The sequence below is a fragment of the Ostrea edulis genome, chromosome 6, assembly GCF_947568905.1.
Source record: "Ostrea edulis chromosome 6, xbOstEdul1.1, whole genome shotgun sequence".
In the NCBI taxonomy this organism is placed as follows: Eukaryota; Metazoa; Mollusca; class Bivalvia; order Ostreida; family Ostreidae; genus Ostrea; species Ostrea edulis.
In genome coordinates, this window is record NC_079169.1 from 56,650,448 (window position 1) to 56,670,475 (window position 20,028).

General features: G+C 34.6%; 1 protein-coding gene across 4 annotated transcripts in view; it reads right to left on the minus strand.

Annotated features, from left to right (window-relative positions):
• The window catches only part of LOC125645464 (uncharacterized), a 202,610-nt gene that overhangs the window by 116,968 nt on the left and 65,614 nt on the right, over window positions 1-20,028 (minus strand). For all 4 annotated transcript variants that reach the window (XR_008795896.1, XR_008795897.1, XM_048871004.2 and 1 more), the window contains 7 exons: window positions 16,005-16,241; window positions 14,772-14,913; window positions 11,761-11,942; window positions 5,800-6,057; window positions 4,407-4,551; window positions 3,010-3,179; window positions 237-390 (listed from right to left, as the gene is read on the minus strand). Coding sequence is in view for 2 of the 4 variants with exons in the window: in XM_048871004.2 (XP_048726961.2) it covers window positions 237-390; window positions 3,010-3,179; window positions 4,407-4,551; window positions 5,800-6,057; window positions 11,761-11,942; window positions 14,772-14,913; window positions 16,005-16,241 (1,288 nt within the window). In the remaining 2 variants the exon portion in view is untranslated. The remainder of the gene's footprint in view (window positions 1-236; window positions 391-3,009; window positions 3,180-4,406; window positions 4,552-5,799; window positions 6,058-11,760; window positions 11,943-14,771; window positions 14,914-16,004; window positions 16,242-20,028) is intronic.

Below are 20,028 nucleotides of genomic sequence, written 5' to 3' on the forward strand. Positions count from 1 at the left end.
CTCATGCACGGATGACTTACAATTTATAACAGATTGACAAAATTGTTGCATGTTAAAAATTTCTTCATCAAAAACTATATAACATGGAATGAGGCCTAGCTTTTAACCTTTTCAGCCAAAGTTTCTCAACTTTGGAGGCAATTCTCCATCAAATGAGATATTGCATCTGGTGAATGTTTAAACATTACGACAGTCAGAACATAGAAAATTCATTATATAAGAAAACTAGTACTTACGTTGGCAAGCCTAGTTCTCGGCATGCTACCAGTGCATCATTGTCACTAAAGCCACTTTCACAAACATAACCCCACTTATTGTTATGGTAAACCTGCAGCATTCCACTCGTCTTCGTACGAGTTTTCGTCTCTTGAATCAATCGAATCCATGGATCTAATTTAGAGACAAAATGACATATAACTACAAAGAGTGTATCAAATTTATGAATTTACAACACTTTAATGACCTGTTCTGAAGGCAGAATAAAATATATTCAAGAAAATTATCAATATCTATGGGTGTTTTTATCATATCAATAATCATCATGTTTATAATGCTAAAGAATGTGAATGCATTTTCCATTCTTGTGCTTGTACTCATCAAGACCTTGGATATTGGGAAGATTTTTAAAAATTGTTTATTTCTGATACAACTGGCATGACTGATCAATGTGTCAGAAATATTAACCCTGTTTTACACCTTAGACATAATTCTGTATTAATTATGGCACAATATCAAATTCATACAGTTCAATGTTTTGCACTGTGCTTTCTATTTTTGGAAGAAATCATATTTTTAGGCAGAGGAAAAAAATGTTCCAAAATATTTCTTTTTGCTTAACTTCTTCACATATGAAAATAGTAATTTCAAAAATTTACATCAGAGATGACAGAGATTCAGTTTTGTCAAATCAAAGATAGTGATAATTTGTTGATCTTTATTAAATATATTTGAGAAGCATAAGTAAACTGGAAAATCTTAATCAAATATATAAGTTTTTAGTGCTATTTAGCAGATAGTGTCTTTACTTTGAGATGTAGATTTTTAAACTATATAGTTTGAAAAAGACGGTTAAAACTTTAACACTCAGAAGCCAATATAGAATCCACAATTCAATCTGAGGTGTCCCATTTAGATTCCTCTACACCATTTTGTTCATTGAACACAAGCCATTCTAAATTTAGAGTGATATTGATCTATACATAGCAGTATTGTACCAGCTGCTCTCCACTGTGGTTGTTTCAACGTCTATGTACACACACTGTCCAGAATATGTACATGCATACTATTGAACTCCACTAATAGTGCGCAAGAAATTAGGAGGCTCTCATGATCCAAATTCTGTTGATTGGCTTCAATGAATTTAGCCAAATCAAAAGCCAGGGACTTTAATTTAAAGTTTGAATCACTCTTTAGAGTAACAACACTGAGGCAACAAGTTACAGAGTCAATCGGGAAACAGGAAGATTAAATTGCAACTGTTTATTAAGACACAAACAGACGATGAACATCAAATGATGACAATTATCATCGCTCACATTGGCCAAAACTCAGGTGAGCTATAAACGTACCATCATTCATACTACAGTGGAACCCCGTTATTACGTTTTCCATTTTGTCACGATAAAATAACGTAATACCGGGGGCAACGTAATAAACGTTCCCAGTTAAATCCGTTAAAAATATCATTTGGAAATTGTATATCGTCCGTTGGTACTCCGTGAAGGGGTGTGTGAATATATCTTTACTGTTTCTTTGTTTAAAAGACTATGATACTTTGTTTTATTTACATCTTATCTTTAATGTCCATAATTCTTCATGTTCTTATCCCTTTTCTTTATTTCGGTGTAGGATACATAAGGATGTTTTGATAAACGTTGCTTTTTCTGCATTCGTTTGGACCGCCATTTTGTTCAACTTTAAAACAATGCGTTCATGTAAATTTCTCTCAATAACTCGTTCCGGTTCGTATTCAACATTCGTATTTAAAAAATAACAAAACATCGTTTTTATTAAGTTCTCTAATTACACAATACACAACACAATAAAAAAATCCCACCCAAAAAACAACAAAACTATAGACACAAAACGCACACGATACCCAACACTTAACATACTTCTCACCAACGATAAACATGCACGGAGAACAATTTAAGCGCAATCCACATAAAAAAAAAAATATAATGATGCACGAAGATTTCATTTATAACGCTAAATGATGGCACTAAAATCACGTGCGCATCAAGGGATTTTAAAATATTCACTGAGATAAATGCCGTGCACGAATCGGCCGATAGATTGGTGTATGTATGGACGAGATTTACGAACACCCAAGCTGCATGTCCAAACAACGAACAATTTTTTTAATTGAACACCTTTAATCACCTATGTCCAAGCAGTTACCCAAGCGGTTGTAACTTTGCTACGATAAATCTTGTCTTTCTTGTTTGGTACCAAAGCTTTCCGTGAATAGAGTTTTAATAGCGAAGGTAATCACACTATGCTGAACACGCAGGCGGTTGAGAAATTATTTCTTTGATTATCAAAATATGAAAAATGAAGTAAATTTCATAGAGTACAATTTCTAAATAAACATTATTTAATTGTTTATCACTGGCTTCTATACGGGGTCTTCACCTGTATTGATGTCGCTAGATCTATCGAAGCGTGATCAGTCAAGCGTCTCTAATCCCCAAACAGACCAGGAAATTTACGTGGTGACTGCCTCAAGCAGTCAAGGTGTGAATGGCTTATTATTTTGAGAATCACTATTGAATAATTAGGGGTTTATTACGTTTTTGTCGGAATTTTTACAACGTAATACCGAGTCCCGGCATTTTAGGACAACGTAATAACGAGGTCTATTTTATATAGGTTTGTTAAGAAATGGTTTTGTGCTTTGAAATTCCAACGTAATATGCGGACTAACGTAATAAAGGGGGAACGTAATAACGGGGTTCCACTGTACATGTACTTATCAATGAATATTGTTTTTATTTGCATGATCATTACTTTTGGGGCACACAATCACTGCAGCTTTTCTACCATAACAGTATGTCGAGCTACTAGTAGATCTCACACAGTCCAGAAGACTTTTTTCTGTTCCATTACAAGTAATATCAGTCCAGGAAAAGTAAGAACTTGGCATTGTTGTCAAACTTCTAATCATCTGTGCTTTGTCCCTGAAATATAAATATAATACAGCCTTAATACCTGCACCTTCACAGATTTTTCTTATGAGTCCTTATGGATCTCCGACTCAATCGCAAGCATCTGTAAATCACTCATCAGTATCCGTTAATAACTCCTCAAAACTTGCACACACTCTTAAGTATCCGTGAAAGTAGGGGCATATTTTTTGACATGTCAAAAAAATTTTCACGATTCTCCACAGATTTTGTTCCCCGTAAATAACTTGTAACAATCCGTAAGTATCGTAAATTGGTCGCAAGAACATGTAAACTGCTCGTAGGAATCTGTAAAACACTCGTAAAAAGTTTTTTTACGAATCTTTGTGGTTAGTTTACGATATGTTACGGATAGTTTACGAGTTGTTTACGGATTATTACGAATGCCTAAGTGATATTTATGATTTCATTCACTTCGGGTTACAATCGCTTTACGGATTGTTCAGAGTCATTACGAGCACTTTACGTATAGACACGATTACTTTATGAGTACATACTTAACTTTATGATTAAGGAAAGGTATAAAAGACGCAAAATCTGACAGTTTCTTTCAGTTGTTATCAAGACATCAAAGAAGTTACACATCTTGCATACAATATACATACATTCTATTACCAGTAATGTCACTTATCGAATGATGATACAAAGCCAATTGCAAACACTTTTGAGTCAAAAACGTAAACAATCGTAACTAACTTCTAACTATTCATAACAGTACGTTATCAACACGTTAACAGGTCATGATTTACACGTAAAAGTTAAGCTAAATCTCCATAATATACTCGTAACAATCCCTAACAAGCTCGTAAAATGTCGTAAATTGCTCATATTTATCCGTGTTCGCTCTAAACAAATTGTAAATATGTGCCGTAAATGCATCACAAGAACTCGTAATAACCATAAATGGCCCGTAAATACTCTTAAAACAGCTCTTTAAAGTGTCTAAATCATAACAATTTGTGTACTTTTACGGATTTGCGGAATACGTAAGGATCCAGAAGGAAATTCCGTGAGCGTGAAGGTACCAGAAGCTTCTAAGAATGCTTTGTTGGGGTCAGCGAAATAGTTGTGGAAATCGGATGTCCTTTTACCCGAAGACTGAAAATGTTTTTGTATTTTTCACCCACAAAATTTATACTTGCATATGATTATAATACAACTGTTGTCGTCATCCGATGAATAAAACAGTTACTTGATGAAATAACACGAGCCAATACGTACGAAGGCAAACCAAATTGCTGGCACACCACTTGAGCATTCTTTTTAGTCCATCCAGTCTTACATATCCCTCCCCACATTCCTGAGTGGAACATTTCAACAGCTGCTTCGTTAGAAGATGTCTGGTTGATTAATCGTACATATTCCTCTATAAAAGTCATATTTCATTTCTTGATTAAAATGTTAAATTGATTTGAAAAACATTTTAATGTAAAATTGATAATGAATATCAAATTCCAATATCAATGATAGAAACAAACTTAGAAATCAAAACAAATTTGGACTAAACCATAGATTAACATAATTATACAATTACACCATGTCTCAGTGTTTGAAATTGGTTTAAGACTTGGTATAGATTGATTGATTTATTGTATCTTGCTTAACGTTTCGCTTGAGAATTTTTCACTCATATGGAGACGTCACCAAGACCGGTGAAGAGCTTCAAATTTAGGCCTATGCTCGGCGCTTACGGCCATTAAGCAATGAGGGTTCTTTAGCGTGCCACACCTACTGTCACATGGGACATCCGTTTTTAAGGTCATCTCCGAAGATCCAACATGACATTCACACCTGATGCCGAGCGTTTGGTAATGGAACTATCACTACCTGTTTTAACGACTTAGGTCTGTCGTGGGCTTGGTATAGACCATGGGTCTATGCCAAAACAAGATGACATAGACCTCATCAAATTGGTATAGACCGCAACATTGAAAAAAAGATAACACAATTTTAAGCATTGTTATTTACTTCTAATGTACTTAAAAAGCATATTTTCTTTCCATTTCCATAACAATGTCCTCCTTTCCTCTCAACATTTATCAGACATCGACTTTTGGGATAACTTTAAACCTAGAAAATTGGCATAGACAATTTGGTCTATCTCAATTACAATTGGTATAGACCGGTGTCATTTGACATAGACTCCGTCTATCAGTCTATGGTTAATTTCAAACATTGCATGTATATCAGGCAAATTAATAGTCAAACCTGTTGTCCCTAGGTGGTGTGGAAAACCTCATGAACTATTGCTTGTATGAGGTCAAAATAACTAATTTATTATCAAACGAATTTTACTTCTCTGTATAATCAAAAGAACCACTGAGATGTAGTTTATACTTTCCTAATGAGAAATTATTTTGATATTTCATAAATGTTCCAAAATATTTTCAACAGACATGTATTTATAAAACTTATAGTTATGATAATGAATATTTATACAGTTGAATAATGGCAGTACATTTGTAGAAAAATGTATGTGTTACTATAGTGCCACAAAGTCAAAACTATTGGCCAGTCAAATAGCTTAACTGTTAAATGCGCAGAGAAATTAAGAAGGAAATAGCAAAAACTGGTTAATTACACTGCTAATTGATAATAAGATAAAACGACATACTGTAGCATCCCTCATTTTGGTAATCTCTATCAGACAATCCAGCTTTACAGAGACACACTCCATCTCCACTGGAATTCGTGTGGCAGATCGATATCGCTGTGTTGCATTTGTGAACTCCAGTTTTACAGTTACAAAACTCTCCAAAATATCCTGGTTTACAGGAACATTTTCCAGTGTCTTCATCACATGACAAACTGTTTGTCTGGTTACATACACACAGATTTTCACACTCATCTCCGTAAGTCCACTTCGGACATTCTATATAAACAAACAATAACATGATCGTAAAATGAAACCAGTATTTTCAAGCATACATAGACTGATGTGTAAACTGATTGTAGTATATTACATACACTGATGTGTAAACTGATTGTAGTATATTGCATACACTGATGTGTAAACTGATTATAATATATTACATACACTGACGTGTAAACTGATTGTAGTATATTACACTGATGTGTAAACTGATTGTAGTATATTACACTGATGTGTAAACTGATTGTAGCATATTATATACACTGATGTGTAAACTGATTGTAGTATATTACATACACCAATGTGTAAACTGATTATAGTATATTACATACACTGATGTGTAAACTGATTGTAGTATATTACACTGATGTGTAAACTGATTGTAGTATATTACATACACTGACGTGTAAACTGATTGTAGTGTATTACATACACTTACGTGTAAACTGATTGTAGTATATTACACTGATGTAAACTGATTCTAGCATATTACATAAACTGACGTGTAAACTGATTGTAGTATATTACATACACTGATGTAAACTGATTGTAGTATATTACACTGATGTGTAAACTGATTGTAGTATATTACACTGATGTGTAAACTGATTGTAGCATATTATATACACTGATGTAAACTGATTGTAGTATATTACATACACTGATGTAAACTGATTGTAGTATATTACATACACTGACGTGTAAACTGATTGTAGTATATTACATACACTGATGTGTAAACTGATTCTAGTATATTACATACACTGACGTGTAAACTGATTGTAGTATATTACATACACCAATGTGTAAACTGATTGTAGTATATTACATACACTGATGTGTAAGCTGATTGTAGTATATTACACACACTGATGTAAACTGACTGTAGTATATTACACTGATGTGTATGCTGATTGGTACTGGAGCCGAATATCTGCCCCAAATCAGGCCCCCCCAAAAAACCCACTGGATCAGAAGAGAAAATACTAAACATAATAACTTATACATTCACTTTACAGAATGCATGACAATAGGAAACATGATTTTGAAATATTATGTGTACCCAGACTCCATATGCTGAGATATTCTTGTTATAGACTTATCATGCATGAGAACAGTCTTTCTGGGACCCCAAGAAACTCAACCTTTTTAACTTTTAGAGAAAATTTAAATATCATAATTATATTTCATAAACAAGAGGCTCAAGGGACACATCGCTCACCTGAGTCACTGGGCTAATATTTAAAGATTTTCCCTACATATTTGTATGCAAAACTTTGATCCCCCCCTTGTGACCCCATTCTCCCTTGGGGCCATGATTTTAACAAACTGAAATCTGAAATATGTCAGAAAGCTTTCATGTAAATATCAACTTTTCTGGCTCAGTGGTTCTTGAGAAGAAGATTTTAAAAGATTTTCCTTATATATTTGTATGTAAAACTTTGATCCCCTATTGTGGCCCCATCCAACCCCTGGGGGCCATGATTTTAACAAATTTGAATCTGCATTATGTCAGGAAGCTTTCATCTAAATCTCAGCTTTTCTGGTTCGGTGGTTCTTGAGAAGATTTCTAAGGATTTAATTTATCCTATATATTAGAATGTAAAACTTTGATCCCCTATTGTGGCCCCATCCAACCCCCAGGGGCCATGATTTTAACATACTTGAATCTGCACTATATCAGGAAGCTTTCAAATAAATCTCAGCTTTTCTGGCCCAGTGGTTCTTGAGAAGAAGATTTTTCCTATATATTTGTATGGAAAACTTTGATCCCCTATTGTGGCCCCATCATACCCCCAGGGGCCATGATTTTAAGAAACTTGAATCTGCATTATGTCAGAAAGCTTTCATGTAAATCTCAGCTTTTCTGGCACAGTGGTTCTTGAGAAGAAGATTTTTAAAGATTTATCCTATATATTTGTATGTAAAACTTTGATCCCCTATTGTGGCCCAATCCAACCCCTGGGGGCCATGATTTGAACAAACTTGAATCTGCATTATGTCAGGAAGCTTTCATGTAATTCTAAGCTTTTTTGGCTCAGTGGTTCTTGAGAAGAAGATTTTTAAAGATTTATCCTATATAATAGTATGTAAAACTTTGATCCCCTATTGTGGCCCCATCCAACCCCCGGGGGCCATGATTTGAACAAACTTGAATCTGCACTATGTCAGGAAGCTTTGATGAAAATTTCAGCTTTTCTGGCCCAGTGGTTCTTGAGAAGAAGATTTTTAAATGACCCCACCCTATTTTTGCATTTTTGTGATCATCTCCCCTTTGAAAGGGACATGGCCCTTCATTTCAACAAATTGAAAGCATTTCACTCAAGGATGCTTTGTGGCAAGTTTGGTTAAAATTGGCCCAGTGGTTCTTAGAAGAAGATGAAAATGTGAAAAGTTTATGACGCCGACGACATGCAACGGACAAATTTTGATCAGAAAAGCTCATTTGAGCCTTTGGCTCAGGTGAGCTAAAAAGAATAATCAATTGTACAATGCAATATATGCTAGTTTCCAGATATATCCGAGTTATTTTCCTTTAGAGAACTCTCATACATGTACAGTACCTGCAACGTTATTCTTGACATTCCTATCGTGTTCTATTGTGCGTGTATCCTATTGTATCATGCGTGTATCCTATCGTATCGTGTTTTGCGTTTATCAGGTTTTCCGTTTTCTATCGTGTTTTGCGTTTATCAGGTCTATCGTGTTTTGCATGTATCAGGTTTTCCATTTATCGTGAAAATCGTTTATCGTGTAGCTTCGGAAACTATCGGGATTGTATTATCAAATCCAATGAAAAAGTACGATACTTTTCGAAAGCTTTATTTGTTTTGTTAAAGACGCTATTTTTAGAAATCGAGAAAAGACAGTATATTTGAAGGAGAACATAAAGCTGTTGATTTTAAGGCAGAAGAAGAGCTATTTGTCTGTCCAGAGAGGGTGAAAATTTATCACAATTTCATTCTAAGTAATATGAAAAGTAGGCAGTGGTTTGCCGAGCAAACCGGGTACAGTAAATCTGAAAGCTCCTTCATGTACAGTTCATAAACATTTGCTTGTCTAGAAACAATTATTTGTAATTAACACTAACAGAGAAATAGGAAGTTCCGATTTGAAAGGGAAAATCAGTAAATTACGTTGTTTATTACATATATTTTAATAAAGGCTCGTTTTCTTCCGATTTTTTTCCACCTGTGTTTTATTTATATACCCATCATTGAACTTGAGCGCGTCTGTGTATCACCCGTGTTTTGACAACAAACATTCTCAGAGACATTGTATTTGACACATTTAGAAGATTAAGTTTTAAAAGGGTGCAAGGGTGTTGCATCTCTCAAAAGTCTGCCCAACTGGGCACGACTCGGCTGTCATCGTTGTTGTTTTTTTACTTGTACTTGTACACTTGTACATGTACCTATAATCGTATGGGTAGATACTGGAAATTAATACCGGGTTTGATGATTATTTGTATTTTTTTTTACATTCTAAACACGAAGTTTTTTTAAGTGTTTCAAAAATTGTGAATTTAAAAAAGCCGTGTTTTATTTTATTTTTTTCATAGCTTATTTTTGTTATTAAGATATCAATTCAAATACATATGTTCCAATTACTTATGAACATCAATCATCAATCATCGTGTAGAAATATCTAACGTATGAAGATTTGGTGTAATGCAGTGGATCTTTTTTAAAGCGGTCATGATGAAAATAATTGTAATTGTTGAATGACCGGTGAACTTACAGCTTGATGCAAAATAAAACCCTCCTCGCTACACACAAATATTCCTTGGTTTATTTCACATTCAAGATAATAGACATTAGAATTAGAGAGCTACTGAAGCATGATATCACTACATTATATTACATTTATTTAATTCTCTGTATAACTTATATATTATAAATTTAGAATCATTGGCTGGGAAAATTCAAATAGATATCAAATAATGAATTAAATACCGTATACAGTTTAGTTTTCTGATTTTAGCTGTGATGGTGTAAAAAAAAATTGAAATAAAATTTTTTTTTTTAAAGTATGACCGTGTATTAAAGAAATTATACGTTTTAGGTGTATAATGAATATTGAAATCTTTCAGTATTATTACCAACATAATGTAATTATGATGTCGGTATCAAAATTTTGTTCTGTCTAAATTGTTTCTAAATTTACAACATTTCTATCAGGTTTTCCGTTTATTATGAAGATCGTTTATCGTGTTTTGCGTTTATCAGGTCTGTCGTGAAGATCGTTTATCAGGTTTTGTGTTTATCAGGTTTATCGTGTATCCTATCGTATCGTGCGTGTATCCTATCCTATCGTGCGTGTATCGTGTTCTATCGTTTATCATGTCAAGAATAATGTTACGGGTACTGTACATAGTAAGGTGTGAAACAACTTGCATTTGTTCACAAGTGGGAATGGGACAAATCCATCACTGACAAGTCTGCATAAGTTGATGCAGTGCTGCATGCAGTAAGTTTCTCATAAATCAGTTTCATCACTGGAATTCGTCTGATACACAAACTAAGTATGAATGATAAGCATTCATGGAGTAATCAAATTCATGGAATTTTTAATACATCAGTACGTTATTTCATTGCTCGTACATATCATATATAGTATATTACATGTACTTGCAAATATGACATTGATTTTATGATTCCCCTTTAATAAATCATTTTCTTTCCTTATCATTTTGTATTTCCTACATTTGCATGCTCGAAAGAGAGGCTGCTTTCAATTATTACATTTTATCATCTTCCTCACTGACTGTAGGTTTACTCTGTCCCACTAAAGCATTCAAAGTTCCACTAAAGTCACCTCCTACACAGAAGAGCTCTCAAAACTGTCATATTTCACATAGTTATCTCTGATACCTACAGTCATGCATTTAGATGGGAATTAAGGGGGGTCTAACATATAGCAAACTTGAATCTATATTTATTTACATGAATAATGAATGCCAAAATATGAGTTTAAGATTCTAATACTGTACAACATGATATTGTTATACATAATGTATCAATTGCTCTATGAAGAATACATCAAAGCAACACAGAGATTATCATAGAATTTAAAGATATTCCAAAAATATTTTGACATTGAATAGAGATTTATGAAGATTTTTTTATTCTATATTGTGCAATCTTCATTTTTTCTGTTGTTTTCTTTTCGAATAAACATCTTTATTTCATTGGTAATAGGTTAATTATATGTTAAGCATGCATATAGATGGAAGGGTTAGAGATGGAAGGGGGTCAGATTCAGATCCGCCCCCCCCCCCCCCCCCCCCCTTCCCCTCTGAGTTTGGTAGAAAAAAGACTATTTGTTCATTCTAATGTACTTCCATGCAATTGTAGAAATACTAAGAATGGATTGATGAAATTTGCCCTCCCCCCCCCCCCTTTCCAGGAAAGATTCTGGATTCTCATACGCATTTATAACCATGCCTGTGCTCCGGCCTCTAACATTATAGCTAGACCATAAACATATAAATTGGTTCAGTTGATTATCACTTTTTTTATATAACTTTCCATTGCAAATTGAACTTTCTAAACAACCTTTAATTATGTTGGTAATTAATTTACAAGATGGCAATCTTAAAGTTACACATATACATGTAGATGGAATGCATGTAATACTATTATGATATATATAAAACAATTTATAAAGAGCCAACTAAGTTCAGGATTCAGAATGGCTTACCAGATAAACACTGAAGGTAAACATCTTCACTGTGAGAACAATACGATCCGTGTGTGCTGAACTTCTTACAGTCAGAGAGACTGGTTTCGTTTCCATTGCATTGTATTGTGTACACAATTCCTAAATTGTATTCACCTGGTATTCTCTGACTATACTTTATGGTTGCAAATGTTATGTACCGACTGAAAATATGAACAAGAGGCCCATGGGCCACATCGCTCACCCGAGTTACCTTGGCCCATATCTGAAGACTTTCCATATATATTTGCATGTAAAACCTTAGTCCCTATTGTGGCCCCAACCTACCCCTGGAGGCCATGATTTTTACACAACTTGAATTTGCACTATGTCAGAAAGCTTTTATGTAAATGTCAACTTCTTTGGCCCAATGTTTCTTGAGAAGATTTTCCCTATATATATTTCTATGTAAAACTTTCATCCCATATTGTGGCCCCAACCTGCCCCCGGAGGCCAAGATTTGAACAAACTTGAATCTGCACTATGTCAAGAAGCTTTCATGTAAATGTCAGCTCTTCTGGCTCAATGGTTCTTGAGAAGAAGATTTTTAAAGATATTCCATATATATTTCTATTTAAAACTTTGATCCCCTATTGTGGCCCCAACCTACCCCCGGGGGCCATAATTTGAACAATCTTGAATCAGAACTATGTCAGGAAGCTTTCATGTAAATCTTAGCTCTTCTGGCTCAGTGGTTCTCGAGAAGAAGATTTTTAAAGATTTTCTCTATATATTTCAATTTAAAACTTTGATCCCCTATTGTGGCCCAAAAACTAACTCTGGAGGCCATGATTTGAACAACCTTGAATCTGCAATACGTTAGGAAGCTTTCATGTAAATATCAACTTCTTTGGCCCAATGGTTCTTGAGAAGAAGATTTTAAAAGATTTTCTCTATATATTTCTATGTAAAACTTTCATCCCCTATTGTGGCCCCAAACCACCTCTGGGGGCCATGATTTGAACAAACTTGAATCTGCACTATGTCAGGAAGCTTTCATGTATATGTCAGCTCTTCTGGACCATTGGTTCTCGAGAAGAAGATTTTTAAAGATTTTTTTTATTTATTCCCATGTAAAACTTTGATCTCCTATTGTGACCCCAACCTACTGTATCTCTGGGGGCCATGATTTTAACAAACTTGAATCTGCAAAATGTTAGGAAGCTTTCGTATAAATTTTAGCTCTTCTGGCTCAGTGGATCTTGAGAAGATTTTTAAAGATTTTCTCTATATATTTCTATGTAAAACTTTGATCCCCTATTGTGGCCCCAACCCACCCCTTGGGGCCATGATTTGAACAAACTTGAATCTGCACTATGTCAGGAAGCTTTCATATAAATGTCAGCTCCTCTGGCCCGGTGGTTCTAAGAAGAAGATTTTTAAATGACTGTACCCTAATTTTGCATTTTTGTGATTATCTCCCCTTTGAAGAGGACATGGCCCCTCATTTGAATAAACTTGAAAGCCCTTCACCCAAGGATGCTTTTGGCCAAGTTTGGTTAAAATTGACCCAGTGGTTCTGAAGAAGATGAAAATATGAAAAGTTTACAACGACGCCAACAGACAACGGACAAATTTTGATCAGAAAAGCTCACTTGAGCCTTCGGCTCAGGTGAGCTAAAAAGAAAATATAATGCATATATTTTTAAAGTACTGACTTTATTCATAACTGTAATTTTGTATTATAGGTCAATATTTTTTCTTCTATTTGTTTGAAAGTACACTAATGAATTGATATGACATCATTCCCAATATACAATTTATACAGCTTGTGTCATTTAAATCACACAATGTATGTACCCAAGAGGAACAAAGCACTGCCATTTATGAAAATGGATCAGATTCTTGCAAGATAGTTTCACAAAATCTACACAACTCGTTTTCAAATATTTATCCACAAACATACATTTAAACATTGTTTTTCATTTTAGTAAGGGCTGATCCAGAAATGATCAAATGGGGGGGTCGGGCGGCAAATGATATATTTTTGTGTGGGTGGTCGTATTTTTTCATATTTTATTTGGTCCGTGGTTGGACTGTTAAAAAAATATTTATTATGGGTAGTGGGTAGTTTCTATTGTTTTATTTTGTGCCACGTGGGTGTTGAGTTTTCAGAATATTTTTATTGTCGCTGTTGACGTGTTGGTTACAAAACGTCGGAGGGAAAATTGAAAACGTGCTTTCGAAATCGGAAATAACATAGAACTATTCGAGTTGTCGCTCTTTGCAGTGCATAACTTTCCATTACGGCACTCTTCAAATTAGAGGCGCGTTTAGTAGGGTCCCTTTGGACATGATGGCGGCGAACTCTGTTCTGTAGATTATTACAGTTTACAGTGCATCGATTTTGGGAATATTTTGAAACCAATAGGTATTCCGTTTCCTAATAAAAATAGGCAAACCTTAGTTGATTTATACAAGGGTACCGATGCGTTATATTTATCAGTCAGTGTGATGGTGATATAGAGGCCTCCGGGCGCGGGCTCCATTAGAAGACGAACGATTCGTGGAAAAACATATCCATACCTATTTCATGATAATAGCATCGTTTGGACTCCCAATCTTTCCAACATTCCCGCCAAAGATGCCTTTGATTGTTGATGTGACATCGTTTCTTCAGAATTACTGTGATACAATGTCGCACAGGCATTACCGTGTCATTGACTAGAATGTTTGTCCCGAAAACCTCGCGAGATTTGTACCGTTTTCATTTTTAAAAATATTTTTGTGGTGGGTCTGGTTAGTTTTTTTTTTTAATTAGATGGGTCATTGTAAAATGAGTTTATAAATTTGATGGGTCATGGGTTAATTTTTAATTTTTTTTATGGGTGCTTGGTATATACAAAAGGTGCCTCCCGACCCCCCCCCATGTATTTATTTCTGGAATAGCCCTAACCATATAAAGAACATTTCTGTTCCTTTTAAAACACATGCATGAAGTTAAAAATGTAATGCTTAAATAAATCTACGATGAATTGAATATCTGTACATACGTTGGAAGTCGTAGTTGTCTACATGCAACAAGTGCTTCATCTCTGGCAAATGAATCATCGCAGAATGTGTTCCAGGACTCATTCTTGTAGATCTGTAGTACGCCCTTGCTTCCATTAACATTGTTATAAAATTGTAGTGAATCTGGAAAAGTTAACAAATAATATCTTATTCCAGGATCACAACAATCACTGCAATTACCATGCAGCAATGCAATGAATTTCAAATTGATCAAAGTATGTCACTATAGAGTGATATTATTGTAAATAATATGTTTTATGCATTTATATGTAACAATACACCGGTGCATTATTTTGCTGGCTTTGTGAAGTAACAATGCACTAGTTCATATGTGACGTTCGATTATCTCTTGACGTAATAAATTACTGTATGACGTTATCAGTATATTGTTATTATTGTTAGACGTTTCACTTGTTTTAAGGGAATCATAAGAAAAGTCTATGTACAATTTAATAAGAAAGTAGTACATGTAGGATCTCCCTAATTGTTTATCTTGATATCTTAACTTCTCATTAATAAATGAAGTTTTACAACTACAATAATTCCCTGTTTCTTAAGATGAAAAATAACTAGCAGCGGGTTCACCATGACGATGCGAGAGGTAAGACCTTGACAGAGTTGCTTCAAAACGGTAGGGGTCTAATTATCTTATTATATCGAACTTTTCTCCGAAATTTTCAAGCGATGCAGCTGGTAAAGAAGAAAACCAAGATGGCGGCGTGATATACCTTGTGAATATTATGTTTACAGGGAGACAATTTTTTTATTATAGATATTTAAAACATCGAGTGCCTGTGAGTTTATATATATTTTATTTTACTTTTTCTTCTGATTTACATTTTTAGAAATGTCAAAAATTATGTGCAATACGTCAATTTTCATGAAATTATATAAAGATATTTCTTATCATTGCAATTTATGTAGAATTACTCAATTTCACCAGATTTTATAACAGAAATGTGCGACTAGTGACTGACACAAACTTGCAACTAACAGGTTGCTAAAAATGTTCAGCAAGTGTGTGATGCAAACTTGTTACAAACTGTGTCAAAAGTGTGCAGCAAGTGTATGCCCAAAGATTGCCACAAACTGTGTGCCATAGAATGAATTTGCATGCAAAATAAATACTTGTGCCAAAACTAGAAATATGCTGCAAATTTGCAGCAACTGTGTGCCACATGACTTATATTTTGGTAAGGGAATTAACTATATACCTTTGCACTTTAGTCCACGCCTATTGTACTGATCCCTGCAGTAACAGGATGGAGTTGGTAGTCCACAAAACGCGAAGGTGGCGTTACAGAAATGAGATCCCTGCACACAGTCACACGTGTCACCAGAGTAGCCTGATTTACATACGCATTCTCCTGTAGTTTTATTGCAGTATCTGGAGTACAGCTGGTTGCATTCACATCGCTTGCACGTTGGACCATACAGAAAATCTGGACAATCTGTTTGTTATGAAACACTAATAATAAACCACTTCATGATTTATATTTTCAAGGCAGAATAGACATACAAATTGAAAATTACTTTATTCCAGGAGTTTTCAATTCTTCACATATTGGCATAGATCTAGAGAAAACTCAGTCTGGATATGCATTTTTTATCAATTGAATCTTAATTATCATAAAACAAGAATACATGTACAGTGTATATACCTTTTAACATTTTACTTAAAACACTACATCTTTTGTTCTAAGAATGGACTGGCTCAGGTACATCCACTGACAATGATACTCATGAAAATAGTTCTTTCTAAATACTAAGTAGCCTGACAATATAACCATGCAGTAGACTGACCGAGACTACGGCACTGATTGCTTTGTGTACAATTTTTTTTGTGCTAGATATGGTCATCATGACACTGATGCTTTTGCAAAACATAATAAATAAGAGGCCCGTGGGCCACATCACTCACCAGAGTCACCTTGGCCCATATTTAAAGATTTACCCAATATATTCACATGTAAAACTTTGATGCCCTATTGTGGCCCCATACTACACCCGGGGGCCACGAGTTTTACAAACTTGAATCTGAACTATATGACAGGAAGCTTTCATGCAAATGTAAACTTCTCTGGCCCAATGGTTCTTGAAAAGAAGATTTTTAAAGATTTTCTCAATATATTTGTATGTAAAACTTTGATCTCCTATTGTGGCCACACCCTACCCACTGAAGCCATGATTTTGACAAACCTGAATTTGCACAATGTCAGGGAGATTTCATGTAAATTTGTACTTTCCTGGTCCAATGGTTCTTGAGAAAAAAACTTTAAAAAATTTTCCCATATATTTGTATGTAAAACTTTGATACCCTACTGTGTCCCCATCCTACCCCCGGGGACCATGATTTTACCAAACTTAAATATGTACTATGTCAGGAAGCTTTCATGTCAATTTGTACTCTCCTAGTCTAGTGGTTCTTGAGAAGAAGATTTTCCCTATATATTTGCATGTAAAACTTTGATTCCCTATTGTGGCCCCATCAAACCTCCGGGGGGCCATGAATTTAAAAAACTTGAATTTGAACTATGTCAGTAAGCTTTCATATAAATTTCTGCTCTTCTGGCCCAGTGGTTCTTGAGGAGAAGATTTTTTAATGACCCCACCCTATTTTTACATTTTTGTGATTATCTCTCCTTTGAAGGGGGCATGGCCCTTCATTTGAACAAACTTGATATGAGGTTTCTTATTCAAAATATTGGTGTTCATGGTCAAAAGCAGACATGTCGCTTCATTGTTCCACTTCCTGTTTTGATTTCTAAAACAATTAAGAAGTACATGAATGAAAATGTTTGTGGAATGCTTGTTGTTCCTAAGTGGATTTCAGCTTCATTTTGGTCCATATCACAAGCTTGTACACTTACAATAGACAGTGTTGTGTTGCCTAGAAATAACATTATTGAAAAGGGCAGGTTTAAAAAAGGGTTTTTCTGCAAAGATCCCCTTAATTTTTAACATGGTAACTTTCAGATCTAATCATTAAATAAATTTTTATTTGATCGATATTGGGAAACAACAAAAAATGAGAGCTGATGTTGCTGCAAGTGGAGTCGGGAGTAACACTTTTCTTAAGGATTTGGCGGATAAAATGTCTGTGGATCTTCTACAAGGAAAAAGCTTTAACACTACAAAAGCCTACCACAGTAGTTTTAGAAGATGGAGACAATTCACCCAATAAGGATTCAAGATTTTACCTGCACAACCGATTCACATAGCTGGAATAATTTCTCACGTGATTAACCACACTATTTATTCTATAAAGTGGGTCCATGAACTAATGGTCTTGTGGATCCAACGAATAATTCATACATCAAGTGTCTACAAGATACAGCTAAATGTGTCGCTACTCCCTAGAGTTAAAAGAAAAGATCTCTTTTCTTCAGATATGTTGATTCGTTTGTGTGATTTTTTTTATGGTCGAGTTCAACAGATTTGTAAATTATCAGAGACCTAACAATGATTCTGCTTAGTTTTGTCACTTTTTTATGTTACAATGAATTGAGGAACTTGAAGTGTTGTGACATCAAAATATTTGACGATTATTTGTCCATTAAAGTGAAACTGATCAATACAGGCAAGGCAACGAGGTGTTAGTTGCAAAGGGTTTCACAGCTAGCGCTTGTCCAGTTAATATGATGCATAAGTACGTTACACTACCTGAAGTCAGTTTGTCTTCTACAGATTTTCTATTCAAGCCCGTTTTTCATACGCAGGGAATCACTAGATCGATTTACAAGAATAAAAAATTTAGTCATACTTCCACCTGGGAAAATATTATTTCTAGGCTTAGGGAAGTAAGTTCCGGATTAAATTTGGGGTTACATTCACTCGGATCAGGTGGCGCTACTGCTGCTGTCACTTATAGCATCAACAAAAGATGTATTAAAAGACATGGTCGGTGGAAGTGAGATTCCAGCAAAGATATGTTTGTCGTAGATCAGTCGGAAAATGGACTTGCTGTTTCGAAGAAGTTAGGATTATAGATACTTCAGTAATTCAAATGTACAATTAGTCAATTACATTTTAAGTTTTAATTCATATTTTGACTTAGTTTTTACTTCATTTTTCTCTGCATCCTAACTTTGGTAATTTTCTATATGCTCCCTCGGCTAGTCAGCATTTAATGTAATTTGCTTGCCATTTTGTAAGAATAGAGAGGACTTAAAATTTTGTGTGGTAGGGAGATTGGTGGAAAATAGTTGTCTTTAGATTCCAAAATTAATTGTCGAATGATTTTAGATTTATATGAGTAATGTGGTGACGATTTTGTTTTCAAGGGGTGCACGCTTAGCATGAGCTATCAGTTCTAGCCCACCTGGCAAAAAAAACACAAAAATTTTGAAATCTATACTTTATTTTCATATCTTTGTTCTATCATTGTTTATACTTAATTGGGATCCATCATTTATTTTCATATATTTGTTACTTGTTGTTCATATTTAAGATTTTATTGTGAAGTCCCTGCATTATACTAGAGATGGCGCACATTTACGATTTTGACATGGTATGGGACACAGGTTTCCGGAATTTTTTCTTACAAGAAAGTTTTTTACTTCTGGTTTTTCCTGGCCGGTCACGTCATTATAATGAAAGGATACTCAATTTATTTTTGTTATCAGTCAGAACTGTTGTTATTATAGTGTTCATACAGTGCATCATATATTATTGTTTTTGTTACATTTTCATATATTTCAAGTCGGTATAAAATAATAAACTCCTGGCTTCCCTACATTCTCCAGATATAAATTTTAAAAAATCTGCACAAGTAGTAGTAAAATAACAAGAGTACCGCAAACGGTACATAATACGTCTGTGAAAGGCTTACATAAGGTGTTTTTCTTGTGCTATAATTTGTATAACTTTGCTTCAGGTACATGTAGTATCAGCCATCATGAGGCTGTGACAAACTTTCATATGAACAAAGGGTCTTTGCTTAAAAATTGAGATTTCCTCAAAATGGACCAAGTTCAACAACCTGTAATTTTTTCAAAAATGGAAGAAAATTAAAATCCTTCCCCAGATGCACATCTTCAATACCTATACAAACACTCCAAAAAATAAGAAGGTCCTCACTTGAAAACTGTGCGAGTAGTTGGGCGGACAAATTATGTACCTTCCATAGAATATTAATTTCCAAATAGACTAAGTTCAACAACCTGTAATTTTCTCAAAAATTGTAGAAAATCAAAATCCATCCCACATGCACATCTTCAATACCCATACAAACACTCC